This window comes from Watersipora subatra, chromosome 10 (assembly GCF_963576615.1).
Source record: "Watersipora subatra chromosome 10, tzWatSuba1.1, whole genome shotgun sequence".
NCBI classification, from domain to species: domain Eukaryota; kingdom Metazoa; phylum Bryozoa; class Gymnolaemata; order Cheilostomatida; family Watersiporidae; genus Watersipora; species Watersipora subatra.
Window position 1 is genome coordinate 46193867 of NC_088717.1, and position 22513 is coordinate 46216379.

Here is a 22513-nt window from a genome sequence, read left to right on the forward strand (position 1 = left end):
GCTAATGGGCAGTGCGACGTTTTTGTCGTTTCGGTAACGTATTTTATTATTGCCGTTTCTGGTTAGCTAAATGCCGTTTTTTGTTTACTTTTTTTACCAATAGCAAGCTACGATATAGTAGTTTTGGTTAGCTTCAAAAATTGACTTCAAGGTTGAAAAAAAAACTATCGTTTTTAGCAGTGATGAATGAATAAACTTTCGAAAAAAATTAGAAAATTGTAAATAATTTATCAACTTTTATTTTTCTTGCTTCGGTTTTAGCTTTTATTTACCAAATTTTTTGAGAGTTTGACTTTAGTTTACCGTCATGGCGACTTCTAAAAGAACCTCCCTAGATTATTCTAATAAAGCAAGTACTAGTACCAAAATTACTAAGAGATTCAGAGCTGACTGTGACCTTTTAGATTTAGTAGCAAGAGATGACAGTGAATCAGGTTTGAATTGTGATTGTAATGACTTTACATCTGGAAGTGACAGTGATGAAAAGGCATCATTACTGCTGATAGCAGTAATGATGAGGATGTGAGTAGGAGTGATGCCAGTGCCTAGAAGAATATAACCAACATAAACAGAGATAAATCTCCTACGATTCAGCAGTTTATAGCAGTGACAGGCCCAGTATTTACTCCAGTAGATGCTCAACCAGTAGAGTACTTTGAAAAGTTTTTTGAGCCTGTCAATCCAGGAAGTACATTTTTGTGGGAGCTCTTTGTTACACGAATAAGTACATGGTGCAAAGACTGTGATGTGGGCCTTTGTAAAGGAGAATGCTTTCGAAAATATCATTCGTAAATAGACAATTATTATGAAAAGCATATATTTTATGTTATACATTTTTATTTGTTTATAATATATATATGCCTATGGACATATACATGTATACATATGCACATTTAAACATAGATATATGCACATAATAACACACAGAAAAGTGTATGAACCTTTTAAAAAAATTGATTTTTTGGAAAATTAATTCGCCCATGGGAGTCTGATTTAGTTTTGAAAATTCGCCCGCGAAAGGGTTAACACTGTAACCACCGTGAAACAATAAACCTTCAGATGTTTCATCTCATCACTTTAATAATGAATAAAACAGAATAAGATAACTGTGATGCCATTGGTAAGAATAACAACTTTACATTATGGCGGCACTTCTTATGACTGTTTCTACAAATTGAAACTGATAAACTTGTTTTTGAAAAATGATAAGTGAGTCTGCTAAACTAAGAACATCCTAAAGTAGTTACCAAGTCAACTCATCAGGGGCAAGTCATTTATAATAAAATTAATTTACAGCACAAAACTTTGTACCAGGATAGCGTCAAAAAAGATCAAACAGGTGAAAGGTGAGCAAGTTATGTAAGTGTAGTTACAGCTGAAAAAGGATTGAATTACTTTTGATAAGTTAGAGTTTAGAAATGAACTTGCAGAAAGTTTTAATAGATATCAAAAAATATCATTTGCGATAGTTTTTATATGTTTGAGGTGGTTTGATGGCCAAAAAATTTCAAGAATAAACTTAACAAAACTCGAGCCTGGTTAAATCACCCAGATCATGCAAAAGTGCAATAATGGCGTCTATAATAGCAAAGGGATTGACAGAATAGAGACGTGAAATGTTTTCATGTAAATGCATCAGCCTATATCAGTTGCAGCATTAATTACAGATAATTACATTATTTTCTTAGTATTTTTTTTAGTGTGTCAAACGTGACCACGTTTTTTTTAATTTTAATCTTAAAACATTCGGGCCGTCATATCAACTCAAACATTGAAAATTATCGCAATTGATAAAAAACACTTTAATTTACGATCGTATTTTTTCTCATTGTTTCTGATAAAGTCTATTGAAATTTTATCCAAGTTCATGTTTGCAGCGACTTTTGAAAACTGACGGGTAATAGTTACCACCTTAGTCACAGAAACTGACAGTTTTCACAGAATTTTTGAGATGATGACTACTATTGCGGTTTCAAAATCTGATCTAAACAAAGCTTTTTAATGCAAGCCCAGTTTCTATATAAGTCTGTATATATTGACTGCCTCTTGGTTGCTGCCAAGTATTTGTAACAACTTTTTAACTAAAGTTGTTACAACTACTTAAATAACAACTCAAACCGATAATAACTTTTTAACTAAAGTTGTTATCGGTTTGAGTTTTAGCAAAGAATAAAAAGTTTGAAAGCAATTAACCGAAGTTAATTAAAAGTTGAATTGCAACTAAATTTACAATACAGTTATTTGGTGTAAAAAGGCTCATCATGTCTTACTCTGCTGGGTTGTAGGTAAAAAATATGTGGAAATGTGATTACAAGTTCTTAAAAGCTCAAAAACAAATAATTAATCGCAGCCATCACAAAAACGCCATAGGTTGGAATCCTTCTGAAAGCGGCTCAAATGTGACATAGTTGAAGACAATGTCTTTCTGTTTCACTTTATTCAACCTCATTCGTCAAAATACTTTCACAAATGAACTTCATGCATTCAATGAATTCATGTCTATTGTCCTTACTTTTCTATTTTATTGTTATTGTAATGCTGTCAATTTGAGCACTGATATCTCAAAACCTAGGCTAAAAATTAAGTTAATTTTTTTAACCTAAGCTAGAGGAGGTGTATATCAGCATCTGATAAACATGAGGAACCTGTGGGTCACCTGTGATAGTAAAAAAATGCCGCAAAAGTTGTTCGCGTCGCTTGGCAGAAGATATGGGTCCCATGATCAGATTATGACTACATGTGTAGATGATTAGACCAAGCTGAAATGAAACTGTAAAATAGCGAGCGTCTATATTTGATATGGACTTTCAAGTAAAGCCTGAATTGTTTGTCATAAACTAAAGCAATGAGAAGTGTTATATTGGGTCTTTTATAGGCCTTTCATTTCATAAGATAACATCCTGTGTCAAAACAATAACCACGTCGAGTTGAGTACGTCATCAAAATAAAGAATTCTAATCTACAGTGGTTTTTTAACTGTTCAATTTTTAGATTTTGAGAGCTTGTAGTCACATTTACACATATTCTGAGTCTACAAAACAACAGAGTAGGACATGATGAACCTTTTGATACCAAATAACTGTAACATACATGTTATTTCAACTCAACCTTCAATGAAAATTTCTAAGGCCATTTTTTAAAAAACTAGATAAAAGTGTACATTGATCAAGGTTTACAAGCACAGCTCTTATTATATATGGATTAAAAAAACTCGTTTCAGGCTGAAATCACAGATATTATATTAAAGAAATTAAGCAAAAATAAGACAAGTCGTCTACTGTAAAATACCATATATATTTGAAGCAATGAAAGCACTCAAGGGGCAATTTCATGACCCTACCAACTTGAACTTTGTTTTATTTTGCGAATGCCACAGATTACTCACAACTTTTCAAGGTTTTCTGTTTGTTTAGAATGCCACTATACCTGGTGTGCCAGGTGCTCCTCGAATTTCTGGGGTTCCAGGTTGTCCAGAAGAACCATCACGTCCTGGACTTCCTTGGCTTCCTGGCTGCCCATCAGATCCCGGAGCACCAGGTTCTCCTCGTTGCCCAGATTGACCATCATGTCCAGGTGATCCAGGTTGTCCATCAAAGCCTGGTAATCCAGGAACACCATCTCTGCCTGGAACTCCATCTCTTCCTGCATCTCCAGGTCGTCCATTATATCCAGGTACACCAAATTCTCCAGGCTGTCCTAAATTACCACATATTTTTGTTAAAATGTATCGCATTGCTATTTTAACAGTTATCTGGATTCTTTTATTAGTTGAGACAAAAATCTTTATTGACTAGCTAGCAACCTGATGAACACTATCATCACTATCAGACACCAAATCAAAAGCTGTTCTGTCTTAAGACATATTTTGGTTTTGTGTCAGATGGTGCCATTAAAAGTGCGATGATGAAGTCTGTAGTTGCAGAGACTAATAGAGTTGTGTAATGCTTCAACCTGATTGCAATAATCGATATCAACTATCCCAATTATAGCAACCAGTGACATCATTTCGCACATATTTTTCCTTAGGGAATTATTAAGTGCTGTTATCTTAGCCTTGGTTCTCCTGGTTTACATTTGTTTATACAGAATATCTATAGACCAATCACCAACCTTATGATCACTTTAACACTGTCACCATGAAACAGTAAACCTTCAGATGTTTAGTCTGACTGCTTCAAAAACGAATATAACAGAATAAGATAACGGTGCAGCCATTGGTAAAAAATAAGAACTTTGCATTTTGGCAGTACTTCTTATAACTGTTTGTAAAACTTGAAACTGATGAACTATGTTTTTGGAAAATTATAAATGAGTCTGCTAAACTCAGAACATCTTAAAGTAGTTACCAAATCAACTCATCAAGGGCAAGTCGTTTATAATAAAATCAATGTACAGCACAAAACTTTGAACAAAGATAGCATCAAAAAAAGATCAAACAGGTGAAAATTTAGCGAGTTATGTAAGTGTAGTTACAGCTGATAATAAATTGAATTAAATTGTAAAGAATTATTATCTAAATGTAAACTTGCACAAAATTTTATTAGAATTTATCAGAAAGTACGAGTATTTTTCTATCATTTGCGATTGTTTTTTATGTTTGCGGTGGTTTGACTGCCAATATTTTTCAAAGTTAAAGTCAACAATACTTGACCCTGGTTAAATTACCCAGATCATGCAAGAGTGATCATCCAGATCATGCATGACATTTATAATTGCAAAGCGATTGACCGATTAGAGACATGAAATGTTTCTATGTAAATGCATCAGCCTATATCAGATACAGCATTGATAGCAGCTAATGATATTACTTTCTAGGTATTTTTCCTCTGAGCGTGTCAACTATGATAAAGTATTTTCTGGTTTTAATCTCCAAATCTTGCAGCCGTCCGATCAACTTGAACATCAAAAATTATCGCAAATGATAGAAAAACACTTTCAATTACTATGGTATTTCTTCCAATAAAATCTATTGAAGTTTCATCTACTACCCTAGGACGCTTATGTATTCACGTCATCTAAATTTCACATTTTCGCGGTGTCATCCTCTCGCAAAAATTTCATGAGCAAAACTAAACTATCATAACGAACGAAAACGCGAAGTTAAATAGCTTTGTTTATTGATATCCACAATAAAGTTGTCGTATTAGAAATGCAGGTCATTTTCGTCTGTGGTTGGGCTCAATGGGAAATTTCTGGTAAACTCATTATAGCTAACACACTGACTGAGCAGCATGGCAAAGCAACTTAAGATGATATCAGTTTAGTCACCAAATTTGTAACTGATGAGGATGAAAGTCTGATAGGTGAATTCATAAAATTGAAGAATAGTTATTGTAGTGATGAATTTTATTACCAACCAAAAACAACATCAACCCTCATCAGGTTCAACCACATTATCTCTTTCACTGCCAACCAAGTACAAAATCGCTATCGGCCTAGTGCTGTTATATCCGGTTTCGTTAGTTTTTATTTACCGATTGAGACTTGGAGTTGTCATCTTACTTTGGATAACTCCCAACGCCCGGCGCCGGGGTGATTTTCATGGCTGACACTGTACTGCGGTAAAGGCGCCTATGGAATGCATCGCATTTGCCATTTGAATTGGACTAAGGGTGGCGCAATTTTTCCTCAGCCAATAGGTTCGTGCCAGCAGGTCTGCGCCTTGAACTATAGCCCAAGTTCTCTTTTAGTGGGAAAATTTCCTGACAACCGCCCCTCCCTTGACTGCAAACAAAAGTGATCCCGTCTACACTTTCTGGAGCTTAGGGAGATCAGATTCCGCTATCTACGTGGCGTTCTTCTCTCTCCTGGATTTCTGGTGGATAGACGTGTGCGATCTTTCTGCTGATTGAACCAACAAACAAAGTCCACGCTTGCCGTGGCAGATTGCGTACATCCAAGAAGGAGCGACCAACTTGCCGTTCGCCCCCCCCCCCTTCAGATCAGGTATGCTGAATCCCTGTATACTTTCGTTTTACTAAGCTTATAGTAACAACTTCAAGCATGTAATAATCATGCAATTACGTGTCTCTTCTATTAAAAACTAATACTAATAAGGTTTTGGGAAATAAGATATTAAACGTATAAAACTCTTGCTCCAAGCAAGTGCAAATAACAATCCTTGTTTTACGGGATTGTGTGGCTAGTTCACTCATGTTATTAATCCCCTCACTCCCTCTTGTTAACTCGAGTATCTGAAAACGCCCAAATCCCGTCATAACAGTGCCAGCCATTTTACCGAGATTGCCGATATTGCTTCATGATATGTATACAGTATTTTTTCAAGTTCAATCTCTATCTAGAACATTTTTGTTACATATTTTATTTTGCCAACATTTTAACCGATATTGCTATGCAAAAATTCAATGTATCTCTACTTGTTAGCTAGAAGCTAACAAGTAGAGATACATCTCTGCTTGTAAGCTATGTGAAGCTATGATCGATCCGAGGCTAAAACAATCCACCACAATGTTCCTTACTCTTACAAAACTATTACTTTCACCACTGTCAGAGACAGTGCAGCTACTTTAATTATCTGTATATTCACGAAAATCTAAATCTTAACTGGCTATAATGTCATCAACAACTAGTTACCTGTTTCATGACTCGCACGCGGTAGTTAATGAACTCGCAGAAAAATGTTTGTTTTAGATTAGACATTCTCAAACAAAATTTTAAAATTGCTTTGTTGTTATAGGCTGATTTTATAGATAAATCTTCGGACAACACAGCCAATTTCATAAAACTCTTAAAGATCGTGGGTTATGTGGTCAAAAAATAATAAAATCAGGTTACCACGCAATTGCTGAGAAAGTTCAAAAATGCGTTTATGGCAGTGGCCCCTAAAAAACGCATAAATGTGTTTATGGCAGCGAAAGGGTTATACAGTTTTGTTTGTAAAGTGGGTTGTTACCTATCTATTTTCTTTTTCTTGGGATTCGTGTGTGAAAGTCACGGCGGGAGGAACCTAGATGTTATTGATAATTAAAGAAACAAATGGCAGCAAGTGATCAAATTGAATTATCGATCTCACCCACACATTTCAACCTGCGGTTTACAAATACGAACTAGTCCCAAATTGAATTTTTTTTATTAGCGAACTGGACCTGAGGAATGTAATCTGTTTTTTCCACTGCATTTATTTTCACATCACTATATTTTCACACTCATCAGAGCCGCAAAATTAAGTTGCAGCGAAATTTTACTCTGTGTGCTACTCACGAAACTAAATACTAGCAAAATAAAAGTGTCCTAGGGTAAGTGTATCTTTGCAGTCACTTTTAAAAACTGACGGGTAATAGTTGCAATTTCAGTCGCATGAACAGACAGTTTGTTACAGAATTGGGGAGATGATAACTACGATTGCTGTTCTGAAATCTGGTCTAAACAAAGCATATCAATGCAAACCCAGTTTCTATGTACATCTGTATATATTGACTGCCTGTTTGTCATTGACAATTATTTCTAACAGCTCTTTGACTAAAGTTGTTACTAATTTTGTTTGAGCTTTAGCAAAGAATATAAAGTCTGAAAGCAAAAAACTGGGCTTTCGCTATTGTAAACATCGGTGGTTGGATTTTAAACAACTAAATAAAAGTACACATTGATCAAGGTTTACAGATACAGCTCTTACTAAATATGGCTTGAAAGAACTCTTTTTAGTTTAACATCGCAGGTATTATATTAAAGTATTCATCTAAAATAAGTCTAGTATAGTCTTCTGCAAAATACCAGTTATCTTTAAAACGATGAAAGCTCACAATGGGCAGATTCGTAACCCTATGAACTTAAGCTTTGGTTTTGGCAAATGCCACCGATTACTAAAAAGTTTTCCAGGTTTCATGTTTGTTTACATTGCAACTGTACCTGGCGTGCCGGGTTCCTGTCGAAATCCTTTAGTTCCAGGTTGCCCATTAGAACCATCACGTCCTGGTCTTCCTTGGCTTTGTGGTCGCTCATTAGATCCTGGAGCACCAGATTCTCCTCGTTGCCCAGGTTGTCCATTTGTTCCAGGTGGTTCAGTTTGGCCATCAAAGCCTGGTGATCCAGGAGCACCAGCTCTACCTGCATCTCCCGGTCGTCCATCAGATCCAGGTGCACCGGCTTCTCCCGGTTGTCCTAAATTACCACATAAATTTATTTAAATGTATCTCATTGCTATTTTAACACCTATCTAGATTATTTTATAAGTTCAGAGACAAAAAATTTATTGACCAGCTAGCGACCTGATGAACACTTGATCGTTGGCACCATCAGACACCAAATCAGAACATGTTTCGTTGAAGAACATCTTCTGGTTGTGTGTCTGATGGTGCTGATGAGCGTGCGATAATGACGTCTACAGTTGCAGTGACTAATAGATACATGTAATGCTTCACTCTGAATGCAATAGTCAATATCAACTATAGCAATTATAGCAACTAGTCACACCATTTTACACATATTTTTCTTTTGAGTATTTCCACTGCAATAGAGCTTTGTCGATTTTAATCCTTAAACATCCTGACAGACAGTTCACTTCAAACACAAAAAAGCAAATGCAATTGATAGAAAACACTGAAACTTTTGATAAAATCTACTAAAGTTTTATCTAAGTTGATTGTTTAAAACTGACAGATAATATTTACAATTTCAATTACATGAACTGACAGTATTCGTGGAGTTGGTAATATGATAACTACAATTACAGTTCTAAAATCTGGTTTTAACAAAGCTTGCCACAGCAAGTCCAGTTTCTATCTACAGCTGTATATTCGATTGCCTATTGGTCATTAAAAAGTATTCATAACCAAATTTCCACCAGAGTAAGACTTGTTTGCAAGTTAGCAAAGAATACAAAGTTTGAAATTGATTAGCTGGCTTTTGCTAATTTAAATATTTGTGGCTGGATCTTAGAGAACTGAGTAGAAGTAAACATCGATCAAGGTTTGCAAGCCCAGCTCTTACTAAATATGACTTAAAAGAACTCATTTTAGTTTACCATCTCAGATAGTATATTAAATTATTCAAGCGGAAATAAGCCTAGTAGTTCTTTGCAAAAGACCAGCTATCTTTGAAACAATGAAAGCACTCAATGAGCAGTTTCATGACTATGAACTTAAGCTTTAGCGTTTGTGAATGCCACAGATAACTCAAAGGTTTTCAAGGTTTGTTGTTTGTTTACAATGCAACTGTACCTGGTGTGCCAGGTTCTCCTCGAAATCCTGGAGTTCCAGCTTGCCCAGAATAACCATCACGTCCTGGAAAACCTGGTTGTCCATCAGATCCCTGAGCACCAGGTTCTCCTCGTTGCCCAGGTTGTCTATCTGGTCCAGGTAATTCAGTTTGGCCATCAAAGCCTGGTGATCCAGGAGCACCATCTCTGCCTGGAGATCCGTCTCTTCCTGGGTTACCCGCAGATCCAGGTTGTCCATCAAAGCCTAGTGATCCAGGAGCACCCTCTCTTCCTGCATCTCCAGGTCGCCCATCAAACCCTGGAGCACCAGGTCTGCCTGGAGCTCCATCTCTTCCTGCATCTCCAGGTCGTCCATCAGCTCCAGGTGCACCGGCTTGTCCAGGTTGTCCTAAATTATCACATATTTTTATTAAAAAGTATCGCATTGCCATTTTAACCGCTATCTGGAATTTTTTATTAGTTGAGTCAAAAATATTTATTGGCTAGCTAGCAACCTGATGAACACTTGATCTTTGGCACCACCAGACACCAAATCAGAAAACGCTTCGTCTTAAAACATTTTCTGGTTGTGTGTCTGATGGTGCTGATGAGAGTGCGATGATGAGGTCTACAGTTGCAGAGACTAATAGAGACATGTAATGTTTTAAACTGAATGCAACAGTCAATATGAACTATAGTAATGATAACAACTAGTGACATCTTTCAGACTTTTTTTTTGAGTATTTTCACTGCAATAGAGCTTTGTCAATTTTAATCCTTAATCATCCTGACAGTCAGTTTATTTTAACGATAAAAAACAATCGCAATTGATGAAAAACTCTGAAAATTGTGATAAAATCTACTAAAGTTTTATCTGAGTTGATTGTTTAAAACTGACAGATAATAGTTACAACTTCAATTACATGAACTGACAGTATTCGTGGAGTTGGTAATATTATAGCTACAATTATGGTTCTAAAAGCTGGTTTTAACGAAGCTTGCCACAGCTAGTCCAGTTTCTATCGACAGCTGTATATTCGATTGCCTAGTGTTCATTAAAAAGTATTCATAACCAAATTTCCACCAGAGTATGACTTGTTTGCAAGTTAGCAAAGAATACAAAGTTTGAAATTGATTAGCTGGCTTTAGCTAATTTAAATATTTGTGGCTGGATCTTAGAGAACTGAGTAGAAGTAAACATCGATCAAGGTTTGCAAGCCCAGCTCTTACTAAATATGACTTAAAAGAACTCATTTTACATGTAGTTTACCATCTCAGATAGTATATTAAATTATTCAAGCGGAAATAAGTCTAGTAATCCAGTGCAAAAGACCAGCTATCTTTGAAACAATGAAAGCACCCAATGAGCAGTTTCATGACTATGAACTTAAGCTTAAGTGTTTGTGAATGCTACAGATAACTCAAAGGTTTCCAAGGTTTGCTGTTTGTTTACAATGTAACTGTACCTGGTGTGCCAGGTTCTCCTCGAAATCCTGGAGTTCCAGGTTGCCCAGGATAACCATCACGTCCTGGAAATCCTGATTGCCCATCTGATCCCGGGGCACCAGGTGTTCGTGGTTGTTCTCGCTCTCCATCGCTCCAAGGAAAGCCGGGTGCTCCAGCTTGTCCATCAAAGCCTTGTGATCCAGAAGCACCATTACTGCCAAGAGATCCGTCTCTTCCTGGTTCACCTGCAGATCCAGGTTGTCCATCATACCCTTAAGTTAACACATATTTTTTTCAAGCAAAATATTAAGTGTTGATATCTTAGCCTTTGTTCACCTGGTTCACATTATTTTATAAAGAATATTTATAGACCAGTCACAAACCATATGATCACTTTAACACTGTCACCACCGGGAAGCAGTAAACCTTCAGATGTTTAGTCTGATCACTTTAATAATGAATAAAACAGAATAAGATAACAGTGCTGTTATTTGTAAAAACAAGAACTTTGCAGTTTGGCAATATTTCTAAAAATTGTTTCTATAAATTGGAATTTGGTAAACTATGTATTTGCAAAATGGTAAAGGAGTCTGCTAAACCAAGAAAATCTCAACAGAATTTAACAAATCAAATCATCAAGAGCTACTCTTGTTTGATAAAATTCAGCTGCAGCACAAAACTTTAGGCAAAGGAGGTTAATGATGCCGTTAAAAGGCGATGCAACAGAAAAAAGGTGAGCTAATGATGTAAGTATAGTTACAGCTGAGATTGGGTTAAACTAGCTGATAATAAATTAGTTTTTGACGATAAAATTGCAATAAATTGTAGTAGATCTTTATTAGAGAGAATCGGTATTTTTGAATCATTTGTGATAGATTTTTCAATGTTTGAGGTAGTTGGACTACCAAAGTTTGTCAAAATTGAAATTGACAGAACTTGGTATTGGTTAAAGCACTTAGATCATGCAAAGGTATTTCTGTCTCTCTCTCTTCTTTTCTCTTTCTTTCCCTCCCTCTCCCTCTCTCCCTCTCTTTCTCTCCCTTTCTCCCTCTCTTCCTCTCCTTCTCTCCCTCTCTCCCTCTTTCCCTCTCTCTCTCTTTCTCACTCTCACTCTCTCTCCTTGATTCTCTCTCTCCCTCTTTCTGTTTCTCTTTTTTCTGACTTTCCATCTCTCTCTTCCTCTCTTTTTGTAGTGGAGAACCTTCTGAGCCAGACCGGTTAGCTTGTTCCACGGGGGCAAGTTATTTAAATATGGCAAACAATTAGCTGGAATTTTTGAAAGGTAAAAACATCTGTGGCTTTGACATTTAGTAATTTATTGGAAATAAGCATTGCACAAAAAGTGCAACAAAACTTTGGTTGCTAGATTTGACTTAAACTAGCGTGTGTTAAATAGTGTTTTATATATTGTAATAAAATCCTTACTTTCTACATAAACCCATATTTAATTGAGCCAGGACAGTTTTGTGCTCGATAAAGTGTTCCATTTGATGTTTTACATTTAGCGAGTGACTTTATAATTCATTATAGGCAGAGTTTAGTTTGAACTGATGCTGGAAGTTCTTTCTGTTTGTTTTGAGTTTTCTGTTTGTTTACATTGTGAATATACCTGGTGCGCCTGGTTCACCTCGTTGCCCAGGAGTTCCTGGTTGTCTTCGCTCTCCATCTCTCCCAGGAGAGCCAGGTGCTCCAGACTGACCATCAAAGCCTGGCGATCCAGCAGCACCATCTCTGCCTGAAGATCCGTCTCTTCCTGGTTCACCCGCAGATTCAGGTTGTCCATCACGTCCTTAAGTTAAAACATATCTTCTTTAAGCAAAATATTATGTGTTGTTATCTTAGCCTTGGTTCACCTGATTTACATTAGTTTATACAGAATATTTATAGACCAGTCAGAGACCTTATGATCACTTTAACATTGTCACCATAAAACAGTAAACCTTCGGATGTTTCATCTGATCATTTCAATAAAGGAAAAAAACTGAGTAAGATAACTGTGTCGTCATTTGTAAAAGTAATAACTTTGCATTTTGGCACGATTTCTTATACCTGTTTCTAGAATTTTGAAATTGATAAACTTTGTTTTTAGAAAATGATAAATAAGTCTGCTAAACTCAGAAAATCCTAAGGAAGTTACCAAATCAACTCATCAAGAGCAAGTCGCTTATAATAACTTTGTACAAGGATAGCGTCAAAAAAAGATCAAACAGGTGAAAGGTAAGCAAGTTATGTAAGTGTAGTTACAGCTGAGAATGGATTGAATTAAATTTTGATGAGTTATTTTATAAATATAAACTTGCACAACATTTTAGTAAACTTTATCAGAAAGTATTGGTATTTTTTTATCATTTGCGATTGTTTTTTATGTTTGAGGTGGTTTGACTGCCAATATTTTTCAAGATTAAAATCAACAAAACTTGACCTTGGTTAAATCGCCCAGATCATGCAAGAGTGATCATCCAGATCATACATGACATTTATAATTGCAAAGCCATTTACAGAATAGAAACGTGAAATGTTTCCATGTAAATGCATCTGCCTATATCAGCTGCAGCATTGATAGCAGCTAATGATATTACTTTCCTGGTAGTTTTCTTCTGAGTGTGTCAACAGCGATTAGGTTTTTTTAAATTTTAATTTCAAAACATTCGGGCCGTCAGATCAACTCAAACATCAAAAATGATCACAATTGATAGAAACACACACTCAGTTACAATGGTGTTTCTTCTGATACTTTCTGATAAGATCTACTAAATTTTCAACTGCTAAGTATATCTTTGCAGTCACTTTTAAAAACTGACGGGTAATAGTTACAATTACAGTCGCATGAACAGACAGTTTTTTACAGAATTGGTGAGATGATAACTACGATTGCTGATCTGAATCTGGTCTAAACAAAGCTTCTCAATGCAAACCCAGTTTCTATGTACATCTGTATATATTGACTGCCTGTTGGTTGTTGCCAATTATTTGTAACAACTCTTTGACTAAAGTTGTTATCTGTTTGAGCTTTAGCAAAGAATATAAAGTTTGAAAGCAATAAACTGGGCTTTCGCTATTGTAAACATCGGTGGTTGGATTTTAAACAACTAAATAAAAGTAAACACTGATCAAGGTTTACAGATACAGCTCTTGCTAAATATGGCTTAAAAGAACTCTTTTTAGTTTAATATCGCAGGTATTATATTAAAGTATTCATCTAAAATAAGTCTAGTAGTCTTCTGCAAAAGACCAGTTATCTTTAAAACACTGCAAGCTCACAATGGGCAGATTCGTAACCCTATGAACTTAAGTTTTGGTTTTGGCAAATGCCACCGATTACTAAAAAGCTTTCAAGGTTTCATGTTTGTTTACATTGCAACTGTACCTGGCGTGCCAGGTTCCTGTCGAAATCCTGGAGTTCCAGGTTGCCCATTAGAACCATCACGCCCTGGTCTTCCTTGGCTTTGTGGTCGCTCATTAGATCCCGGAGCGCCAGGTTCTCCTCGTTGCCCAGGTTGTCCACTTGGTCCAGGTGGTTCAGTTGGGCCATCAAAGCCTGGTGATCCAGGAGTACCATCTCTACCTGCATCTCCAGGTCGTCCATCAGATTCAGGTGCACCAGCTTCTCCCGGTTGTCCTAAATTACCACATATATTTATTTAAATGTATCTCATTGCTATTTTAACCGTATCTAGATTATTTTATAAGTTCAGAGACAAAACATTTATTGACCAGCTAGCAACCTGATGAACACTTGATCGTTGGCACCATCAGACACCAAATCAGAAGATGTTTCGTTGAAGAACAACTTCTGGTTGCGTGTCTAATGGTGCTGATGAGCGTACGATAATGACGTCTACAGTTGCAGAGACTAATAGAGACAGGTAATGCTTTAAACTAAATGCAATAGTCAATATGAACTATAGTAATGATAAAAACTAGTGACATATTTCAGACATATTTCAGACATATTTTTCTTTCGAGTATTTTCACTGCAATAGAGCTTTGTCGATTTTAATCCTTAAACATCCTGACAGACAGTTCACTTCAAACACAAATAAGCAAATGCAATTGATAGATTACACTGAAAATTTTGATAAAATCTACTAAAGTTTTATCTAAGTTGATTGTTTAAAACTGACAGATAATAGTTACAACTTCAATTACATGACCTGACAGTATTCATGGAGTTGGTAATATGATAACTACAATTAAGGTTCTAAAATCTGGTTTTAACGAAGCTTGCCACAACAAGTCCAGTTTCTATCTACAGCTGTATATTCGATTACCTATTAGTCATTAAAGAGTATTTATAACAAAATTGTAACCAGAGTTGTGACCTGTTTGCAAGTTAGCAAATCATACAAAGTTCGAAACTGATTAGCTCGCTTTTGCTAATTTAAATATCTGTGGCTGGATTTTGGAGAACTAAGTAGAAGTAAACATTGATCAAAATTTACAAGCACAGCTCTTACTAAATATGGCTTAACAGGACTCATTTTAGTTTAACACCTCAGATATTATCTTAAATCATTCAAGCGGAAATAAGTCTAGTAGTCCAGTATGAAGGACTAGCTATCTTTGAAACAATGAAAGCACTCAATGAGCAGTTTCATGAATCTTTGACCTTGAGCTTAAGTGTTTGTGAATGCCACAGAATACTGCAAGGTTTTCAAGGTTTGCTGTTTGTTTACAATGCAACTGCACCTGGTGTGCCAGGTTCTCCTCGAAATCCTGGAGTTCCAGATTGTCCAGGATAACCATCACGTCCTGGAAATCCTGCTTGCCCATCAGATCCCGGAGCACCGGGTGTTCCTGGTTGTCCTCGCCTTCCATCTCTCCCAGGAGAGCCGGGTGCTCCAGCTTGTCCATCAAAGCCTGGTGATCCAGAAGCACCAATTATGCTTGGAGATCCGTCTCTTCCTGGTTCACCCACAGATCCAGGTGGTCCATCAAACCCTTAAGTTAACACATAAATTCTTTAAGCAAAATATTATTTGTTGTTATCTTTGCTTTGGTTCACCTAGTTTGCATTAAATTATAAAGAATAATTATGGACCAATCAGAAACTATATGCGCACTTTAACACTGTCACCACCGGGAAGCAGTAAACCTTCAGATGTTTCATCTGATCACTTTAATAATGAATAAAACAGAATGAGATAACTGTTAGGCAATTTTTTAAGAATAAGAACTTTGCATTTTAGCAGTATTTCTAATAATTGTTTCTACAAATTTGAAATTGATAAACTATGTTTTTGAAAATGATGAGTTTGCTAAACACAGAAAATCCCATGAAAAGTTACCAATTCAAATCATCAAGGGCTAGTCTTTTTTTAATAAAATTGAGGTGCGGCACAAAGCTTTTGGCAAAAGGGATCAGAATGCTGTTTGAAGAAAATGCAGGAGGAAAGAGGTGAGCAATTATGCAAATAAAATTACACCTGAGAGTGAGTTAAGTTAAATTTTTAAAAGTTAGAGTTTAAAGATAAACTTGCACAAAATTCTAGTAAACTTTTATCAAAAAGTATTGATATTTTTGTATCATTTGTGATTTTTCTTATGTTTCAGGTGGTTTAACTGCCAAAGATAGTCGAAATTGAAATTGACAGAACTTGATCTTGGTTAAAGCGCTTAGATCATGCAAAAGTCTTTCTGTCTATTTCTTCTTTTCTTTTCTTTCTCTCTCTCTCCTTTTCTCTTTCTCTTTCTGAATTTTTCTCTCTTTTTCTCCACCTCTCTATTGCTCACTCACTCACTCGCGCACTCACTCACTCTGTCTCTTTTCCTCTCTCCCCCTTTCTCCCCCTCTCTCCCCGTCTCTCTCCCTTTCTCTCTCCCTTTCTCCCGCTCTCCCACTCTCTCACTCTCCTGCTCTCCGGCTCTCTCACTCTCCCGCTCCCCCTCTCTCCCTCTTGCCCTCTCTCCCTCTATCTTTCTCTTTCTAGTCGGGGAAAATCTTCTGAACCAGACCAGTTAGTTTGTTTCACACAAGCAAGTTATTTAAAGATAGCAAGTAATTACCAAGAATTTTGGTAAGGTAAACATCTGTGGCTTTGATTTTCCGTAATTATATATAAATCGACATTGCACAACGAGTGCAATAAGAACCTTGGTTGTTAGATATGACTTAAACTAGCGTGTGTTAAATTAGTGTTTTATATATTATTTTAAAGTCCTTACTTTCTACGTAAACTTGTATTTAATCAAGCCAAGACTTTTTTGTGCTATATAAAGTGTTCCATTTGATGTTTTACGTTTAGTGAGTGAATTTATAACTCATCATAGTCAAGGTTTCATTTAACTGCTGCTGCAAATTATTCCCGTGTCTTCCAAGTTCTTTGTTTGTTTACATTGTGAATATACCTTGTGCGCCTGGTTCTCCTCGTTGCCCAGGTGTTCCTGGTCGTCCTCGCTCTCTATCTCTTCCAGGAAAGCCGGGTGTTCCAGTTTGTCCATCAAAGCCTGTTGACCCAGGAGCACCATCTCTTCCTGGAGATCCATCTCTCCCCGGTTCACCGGCAGCTCCAGGTTGTCCATCAAACCCTTAAGTTAACACATATTTCTTTAGGCAAAATACTATGTGTTGTTATTTTAGCCTTGGATCACCTGGTTTACATTAGTTTATACAGAATATTTATAGACCAATCATAAGCCTTATGATTACTTTAACATTGTCACAATAAAACATTAAACCTTCAGAGGTTTTATCTGATCACTTCAATAATGAATAAAACAGAGTAATATAACTGTGATGTCATTTGTAAAAACAATAACTTTGTATTTTTGAAGCCTTCTTATAATTAATTCTACAAGTTCAAAATTGACAAAGTATGGTTGTAGAAAATTATGAAGAATTGACCAAACTCAGACTAAAAAAATCCCAAAAGAAATTACCAAATCAAAGTTTTAATGGTTAGTATTTTTTAATAAAATTCAGGTGCACCACAAAACTTTGAGGCAACAAAGATTCCGAATGCGGTCAAAAGGAGATTGAACAGGTACGAGGTGAGCAAATTAAGTAAGTATGGTGTAGCTAAAGCTGAGAGTAGATTAAAGCAACTTGTAAAAACTTTGTGTTTAAAGAAAATTGCTAGTTTACAAAATGTTAGTAAACTCCCTCAGAAATTATCTGTATTTTTTATCATTTTCTATTGTTTTTGATCTTTTAGGGGTTAGAATGCCAAAACTCTTCAAAATTCAAAAAATGACAGAACTTGATCTTGGTCACAAAATGCTCAGATTATGCAAAAGTCTTTTTATTTCCTTCTCTTTATTTTTTTTCTGTTTCTCTCTCTTTCTCTCTTACAGTCTCGGTTCCTCTATTTTTTTCTTTTTCTCTTTTTTTTTGTTTTTTTCTCCTTCTCTTTTTCACTCTGACTCTTTTTGCTTTAATTTTTCTTTATCGCTTTCTCTCTCTCCTTTTCTCTCATTGTTTTTCTCCCTTTTTTTTTGCTCTTTTTTTATTTTTTATTTTTTTCTCCTTCTCTTTTTCACTCTGACTCTTTTTGCTTTAATTTTTCTTTATCGCTTTCTCTCTCTCCTTTTCTCTCATTGTTTTTCTCCCTTTTTTTTTGCTCTTTTTTATTTTTTATTTTTCTTTTTCTCTGTCCTCTCTCACTTTATTTTACTTTATCTATTTTTTTCTTCCGTTTTTTCTCTCTCTTTTTTTACTTTTTTTCTTTCTTTCTTTTTTTACTTTCTCTCTTCCTCTTTTTTTGTCTCTCACTCTCTTTTTTTCTCTTTCTTTTTCTGATTCTCGCAACTCTTTTTTTTTCTTTCTCTCTCTTTTTCCCATCTCTTTTTGTCGCGGAAACCCTTCGTTAACAAATCCTTTAGGTTGTTTCATGTAAGCAAAGTATATCAAGATAGCAAACATTTCGGTGGCTTCTAGTAAGGTACACAACTCCTGCTTTGATTTCACACAGTCAAATGGAAATGAACATTGCGCAAATATTACAACAAAACATTTGGTTGTTAGATATGACTTACACTAAAATGTTTTTGCGTCGATTTCTGTTTTTTTATTTTATATTTTAGTCTTTACCTTCTAATCAAACTGGTATTTGAATGAACCAGGACAGTTGCGTGCCTTATCAACTGTTCCGTTCAATGTTTTACATTTGGCGAGTAACTTCATAACTCATCAGTCAGAGTTTAGCTTTAACTCATGTTAGAAATTTTTCTAGTTTGCACTAAGTTTTCTGTTTGTTTACTTTGTGAAGATACCTGGTGTGCCAGGTGCGCCTTGTGGCCCAGGTGATCCCGGTTGTCCTCGCTCTCCATCTCTCCCAGGAGAGCCAGGTGCTCCAGGCTGTCCATCAAATCCTGGTGATCCATCAGCACCAGCTTGGTCTGGAGGTCCATCTCTTCCCAACTCTTCAGACCATCCATCAATTCCTAAATTAGAATATATTTTTTGCAAAATGTTATGTGTTGTTATCTTAATAAGGCTTTTCATGGTTCTAATTAGTTTAGAGCAAATATTTATCAAGAAAGCAGCATTATGGCGAGTGTTTCGTTGTTGTTAGCATCAACCTTTAAATTACTAAATGCAGTCACTACTTTTTCATCTTCTGAAAGACTTGAAGTAATATAAGCTTAAAAAACCTATAAATAGTAGTAAAACTTAAATTTCATGTATTCATATTGACAAATCTCTAGAGCTTTCATAAATTGTTATTTGCCGCTGTAATCGTACATTTTTGCCTATATATTTTGTCTCTCTATTTAGTCTCCACTTCGGTCTTATTCTACTATGGCATTTCTCTCTTTCCCTTGCTCTCTCTTTTTCTCTCTCTTTAATTCAGTCTCCCTCTCTCACTTTCTTTTTTTCCCCTCTCTCATTCCCTATATTTATCTATGTCATTCTTTCTTTTCTCTGTCTTTCTCTTTTTTTCAATGTTTTACTCTTTTTCCATCTTCTCTGTCTTTTCTATATCTCTTACTCTCCCTCTTTCTTTTACCCTCTTTTTCCTATCTCCTTCTTTATCTCTTTTTTCACTTTCTCTCACTTTTTTGCTCTCTCACTCTCTCAGTCAACTTCTCTCACTCACTCACTCACTCTCTCTCTCTCTCTCTCTCTCACTCACTTCATATTTCTCTCTCTCTCTTTCTCTCTAGATCTTTCTCTCATTTTCACATTTATTTTTTTTCTCTGGATTCCTCTCTCATTCTTTCTTTCTCCTTTTTTTTTTTTCTTTTTTTCTATTGCTATCTCTCTCTTTCTCGCACTCTTTTTCACTGTCTCTCTCACTGTCTCTCACTCTCTGTTCCTCTTTCTCTGTCTTCCCCTCTTTTTTTTCTCTCTCGCTATTTCTCTTTTTCTATCTTAATGTCTATTATGTTTTCTTTTTCTCTTTCTTTCCCTCAGTCTCTCTCTCTATTTCTGTCTTGTTCGCTCTTTTTTTTTCAATCTCCTTCTTTCTCTCTTTTTTTCTTTATCTCTCTCTCTCTTTTTCTTTTCTTTCTCGTTTTTTCTGTCTCTCTTCCCCTTTCTCTCTCTCTTTCCCTCTCTTTCTCCTTTAGGCTCTTTGTTTCTCTCTCTCTTTTTTCTGTTGTGTCGCAGAAAACCTTCTGAGCTGGAACCGTTAGGTCTTTTCACGTAACATGTTTTATGTTGCTTCGCGTTTGGTGTGCTTTCGGCACGGTAAACAACTGTGGCATTGATTTTAGAGAGTTAAACAGAAATAAATATTTTGCAAAAATTACATCAAAAACTTTGATACTAGACATGACCCACACTAAATTAGGTTTCTGTGTTAAATTAGAATTTTTTATATTTTATAGAAGTCCTTACTGTTTAAATAAACTGGTATTTAATTGAACCAGAACAATCTTTTGCTATATAAAGTGGTCCGTTTGATGTTTTACATTTAGTGAGTAGCTTTATAACTCATCAGTCAGAGTTTAGCTTGAACTGATACTGGAAATTATTCTCGTTTGTACCAAGTTTTTTGTTTGTTCTGTCATTAATATACCTGGTGTGCCAGGTTTGCCTCGTTGCCCAGGTGATCCCGGTTGTCCTCGATCTCTTTCTCTCCAAGGTGCTCCAGGCTGACCATCAAATCCTGGTGATCCTTGAGCACCAGCTTGGCCTGGAGGTCCATCTCTACCGGGCTCACCAGCCGCTCCTGGTTGGCCATCAAAGCCAGGCGAGCTAGGTGAGCCAGCAGCACCATCTCTTCCTGGTTCGCCAGCTCGTCCATTGAATCCTGGAGAACCATGTGTTCCAGAATCTCCCCATGGTCCTAAATTAGCCATATATTTACAGTATCTTGGCAAAGTATCACGCATTGTAACCATTGGTCATATCTGCATGGTTTAAGTCGGTTCAGACAATATACTTATCGACCAACTATCCAAACTTATTTTGCAGCATAACACGCAAAAGTCATCTAACATACGTGTTGAGATGAACTAAAATAACAGTTAGTTGGTTTTAGTTTCCATAAACAAAGAAATTATTTTTGGGTAGAAGCAAATGTTTTTAGCTTTTGACAAAGCTTTCAATCGAAAGTATATGTAAATATAGCGTTCCACAACAAACAGAGTAGACTTATAATTTTAGCTAAAAGATACGACTGAATCAGTAAATCAAGCTGTCTTTTGTTAAGGTGAACATCTGTGGCTAGAAATTAAGCAACATAATAGACATCAGTAGCAAGAAAAGTGTACATGTTTCCTCTTGCTAAAACTTGCCTAAAGTAAATTAATTTTAAATGAAAATTTTTATAATATGTTAAAGTACCTGAAGTTAAAACAAACTAGACTTTTATTGCTGAAGAATATGTTTTTATTATATCAAATCCTATTTTTTGCTGAGCAAACGTTCAGCGTGTAAGTTTATACTTCAGTCAAAATTTGATTGGATTTGATACAATGCATTTCTCTTTTTATTTTTAATAACACCACATCCAATTTATCAGGTCACTTTTAAAATTTTTATATTCATAGTTTTTTTCTAGGGAATTATTAAAATATTTATAAAATAGCCCATCTAATCCCAAATTACCAGTTTCGCCAGCAGCTCCCGGTGTTCCATCTCGAGCATGATTTCTCCCACCTACAGGGGATCTTTGCGTGTTGGACTGTTCTGAGTGTCCGCGACTACCATCATGTCCTAGATTGCCTTGAAATCCATGATGACTGTCAAGTCTTGGCCATCCAGGTTTCCCTTCCTCGTCTTCATCGTCTACCCCTATTACGAGATTTGGACTCCGATATGTGGTACTCGGAAGTTCTCTATAATCAAATGTTTTTCTTTTTCAATATTCAATGCACTGTATGTGATAAGCCTCGTGAAAAAAACTCCACAATCATCTTGTTCTGTGTGAATGATCGTACCTTTGAGAGTCTGTGGTTACGAGTGGAGTACTAGTAGGAAATACAGGGCGGGGAGTTCCATCAGATGTGTATGTGCTGCTTCCATCATTCATCCCATCATTTAAGATATTATGGAATCTTTTTTGTCTTCGTTTCTCTACTTGTAATGCCTGTTGTAAAAGGTTTTGTGCTGTTTCTGATATGCCGCATCATCAGAGTTATGCTAGAATTTAGCAAAGTTCACTTTTTAAACAATTGCATATTTTTAAAGTTGTTTACAATCAAATTTATACTCTATTCGATTTCAGTTTATTCAATTCTTTCTTTTTTCCTAAAGTTTCTTTTATTTCAGTTGACTAACGTTTTGTTATTTGGAACTATTGCTAATTTTAGATGATTAATTTTTTTTTTTAAGTTTGGATTTTAGACTATTCTAGTTTTAATTGTTTACACTATTACACTCTTTCAACTTCGTTTTAAATTTTGTTGTGCGAGGGTGCACTAATTTCAATTTGGCAAACAAAATTTTGGGGTTCATTGTTATGTCCCGATAAGAAACTGTTAATTTTCTGTTTCTTTTCTCTATTTCTACTGCTGGTTGTAAAG

The 22513-nt window shown here is 35.9% G+C and overlaps 1 protein-coding gene across 1 annotated transcript in view; it reads right to left on the reverse strand.

Annotated features, from left to right (window-relative positions):
- LOC137407137 (collagen alpha-1(III) chain-like) overlaps positions 1-22513 on the reverse strand; it is a 49660-nt gene that overhangs the window by 21555 nt on the left and 5592 nt on the right. Inside the window, exons 2-14 of the mRNA XM_068093738.1 lie at positions 21929-22077; positions 21597-21826; positions 20563-20832; positions 18812-18982; positions 16949-17128; positions 15290-15541; positions 13968-14219; positions 12210-12389; positions 10621-10872; positions 9177-9563; positions 7867-8118; positions 3427-3696; positions 392-545 (exon numbers count right to left, since the gene is read on the reverse strand). Coding sequence (XP_067949839.1) covers positions 392-545; positions 3427-3696; positions 7867-8118; positions 9177-9563; positions 10621-10872; positions 12210-12389; positions 13968-14219; positions 15290-15541; positions 16949-17128; positions 18812-18982; positions 20563-20832; positions 21597-21826; positions 21929-22077 — 2999 coding nt within the window. The remainder of the gene's footprint in view (positions 1-391; positions 546-3426; positions 3697-7866; positions 8119-9176; positions 9564-10620; positions 10873-12209; positions 12390-13967; positions 14220-15289; positions 15542-16948; positions 17129-18811; positions 18983-20562; positions 20833-21596; positions 21827-21928; positions 22078-22513) is intronic.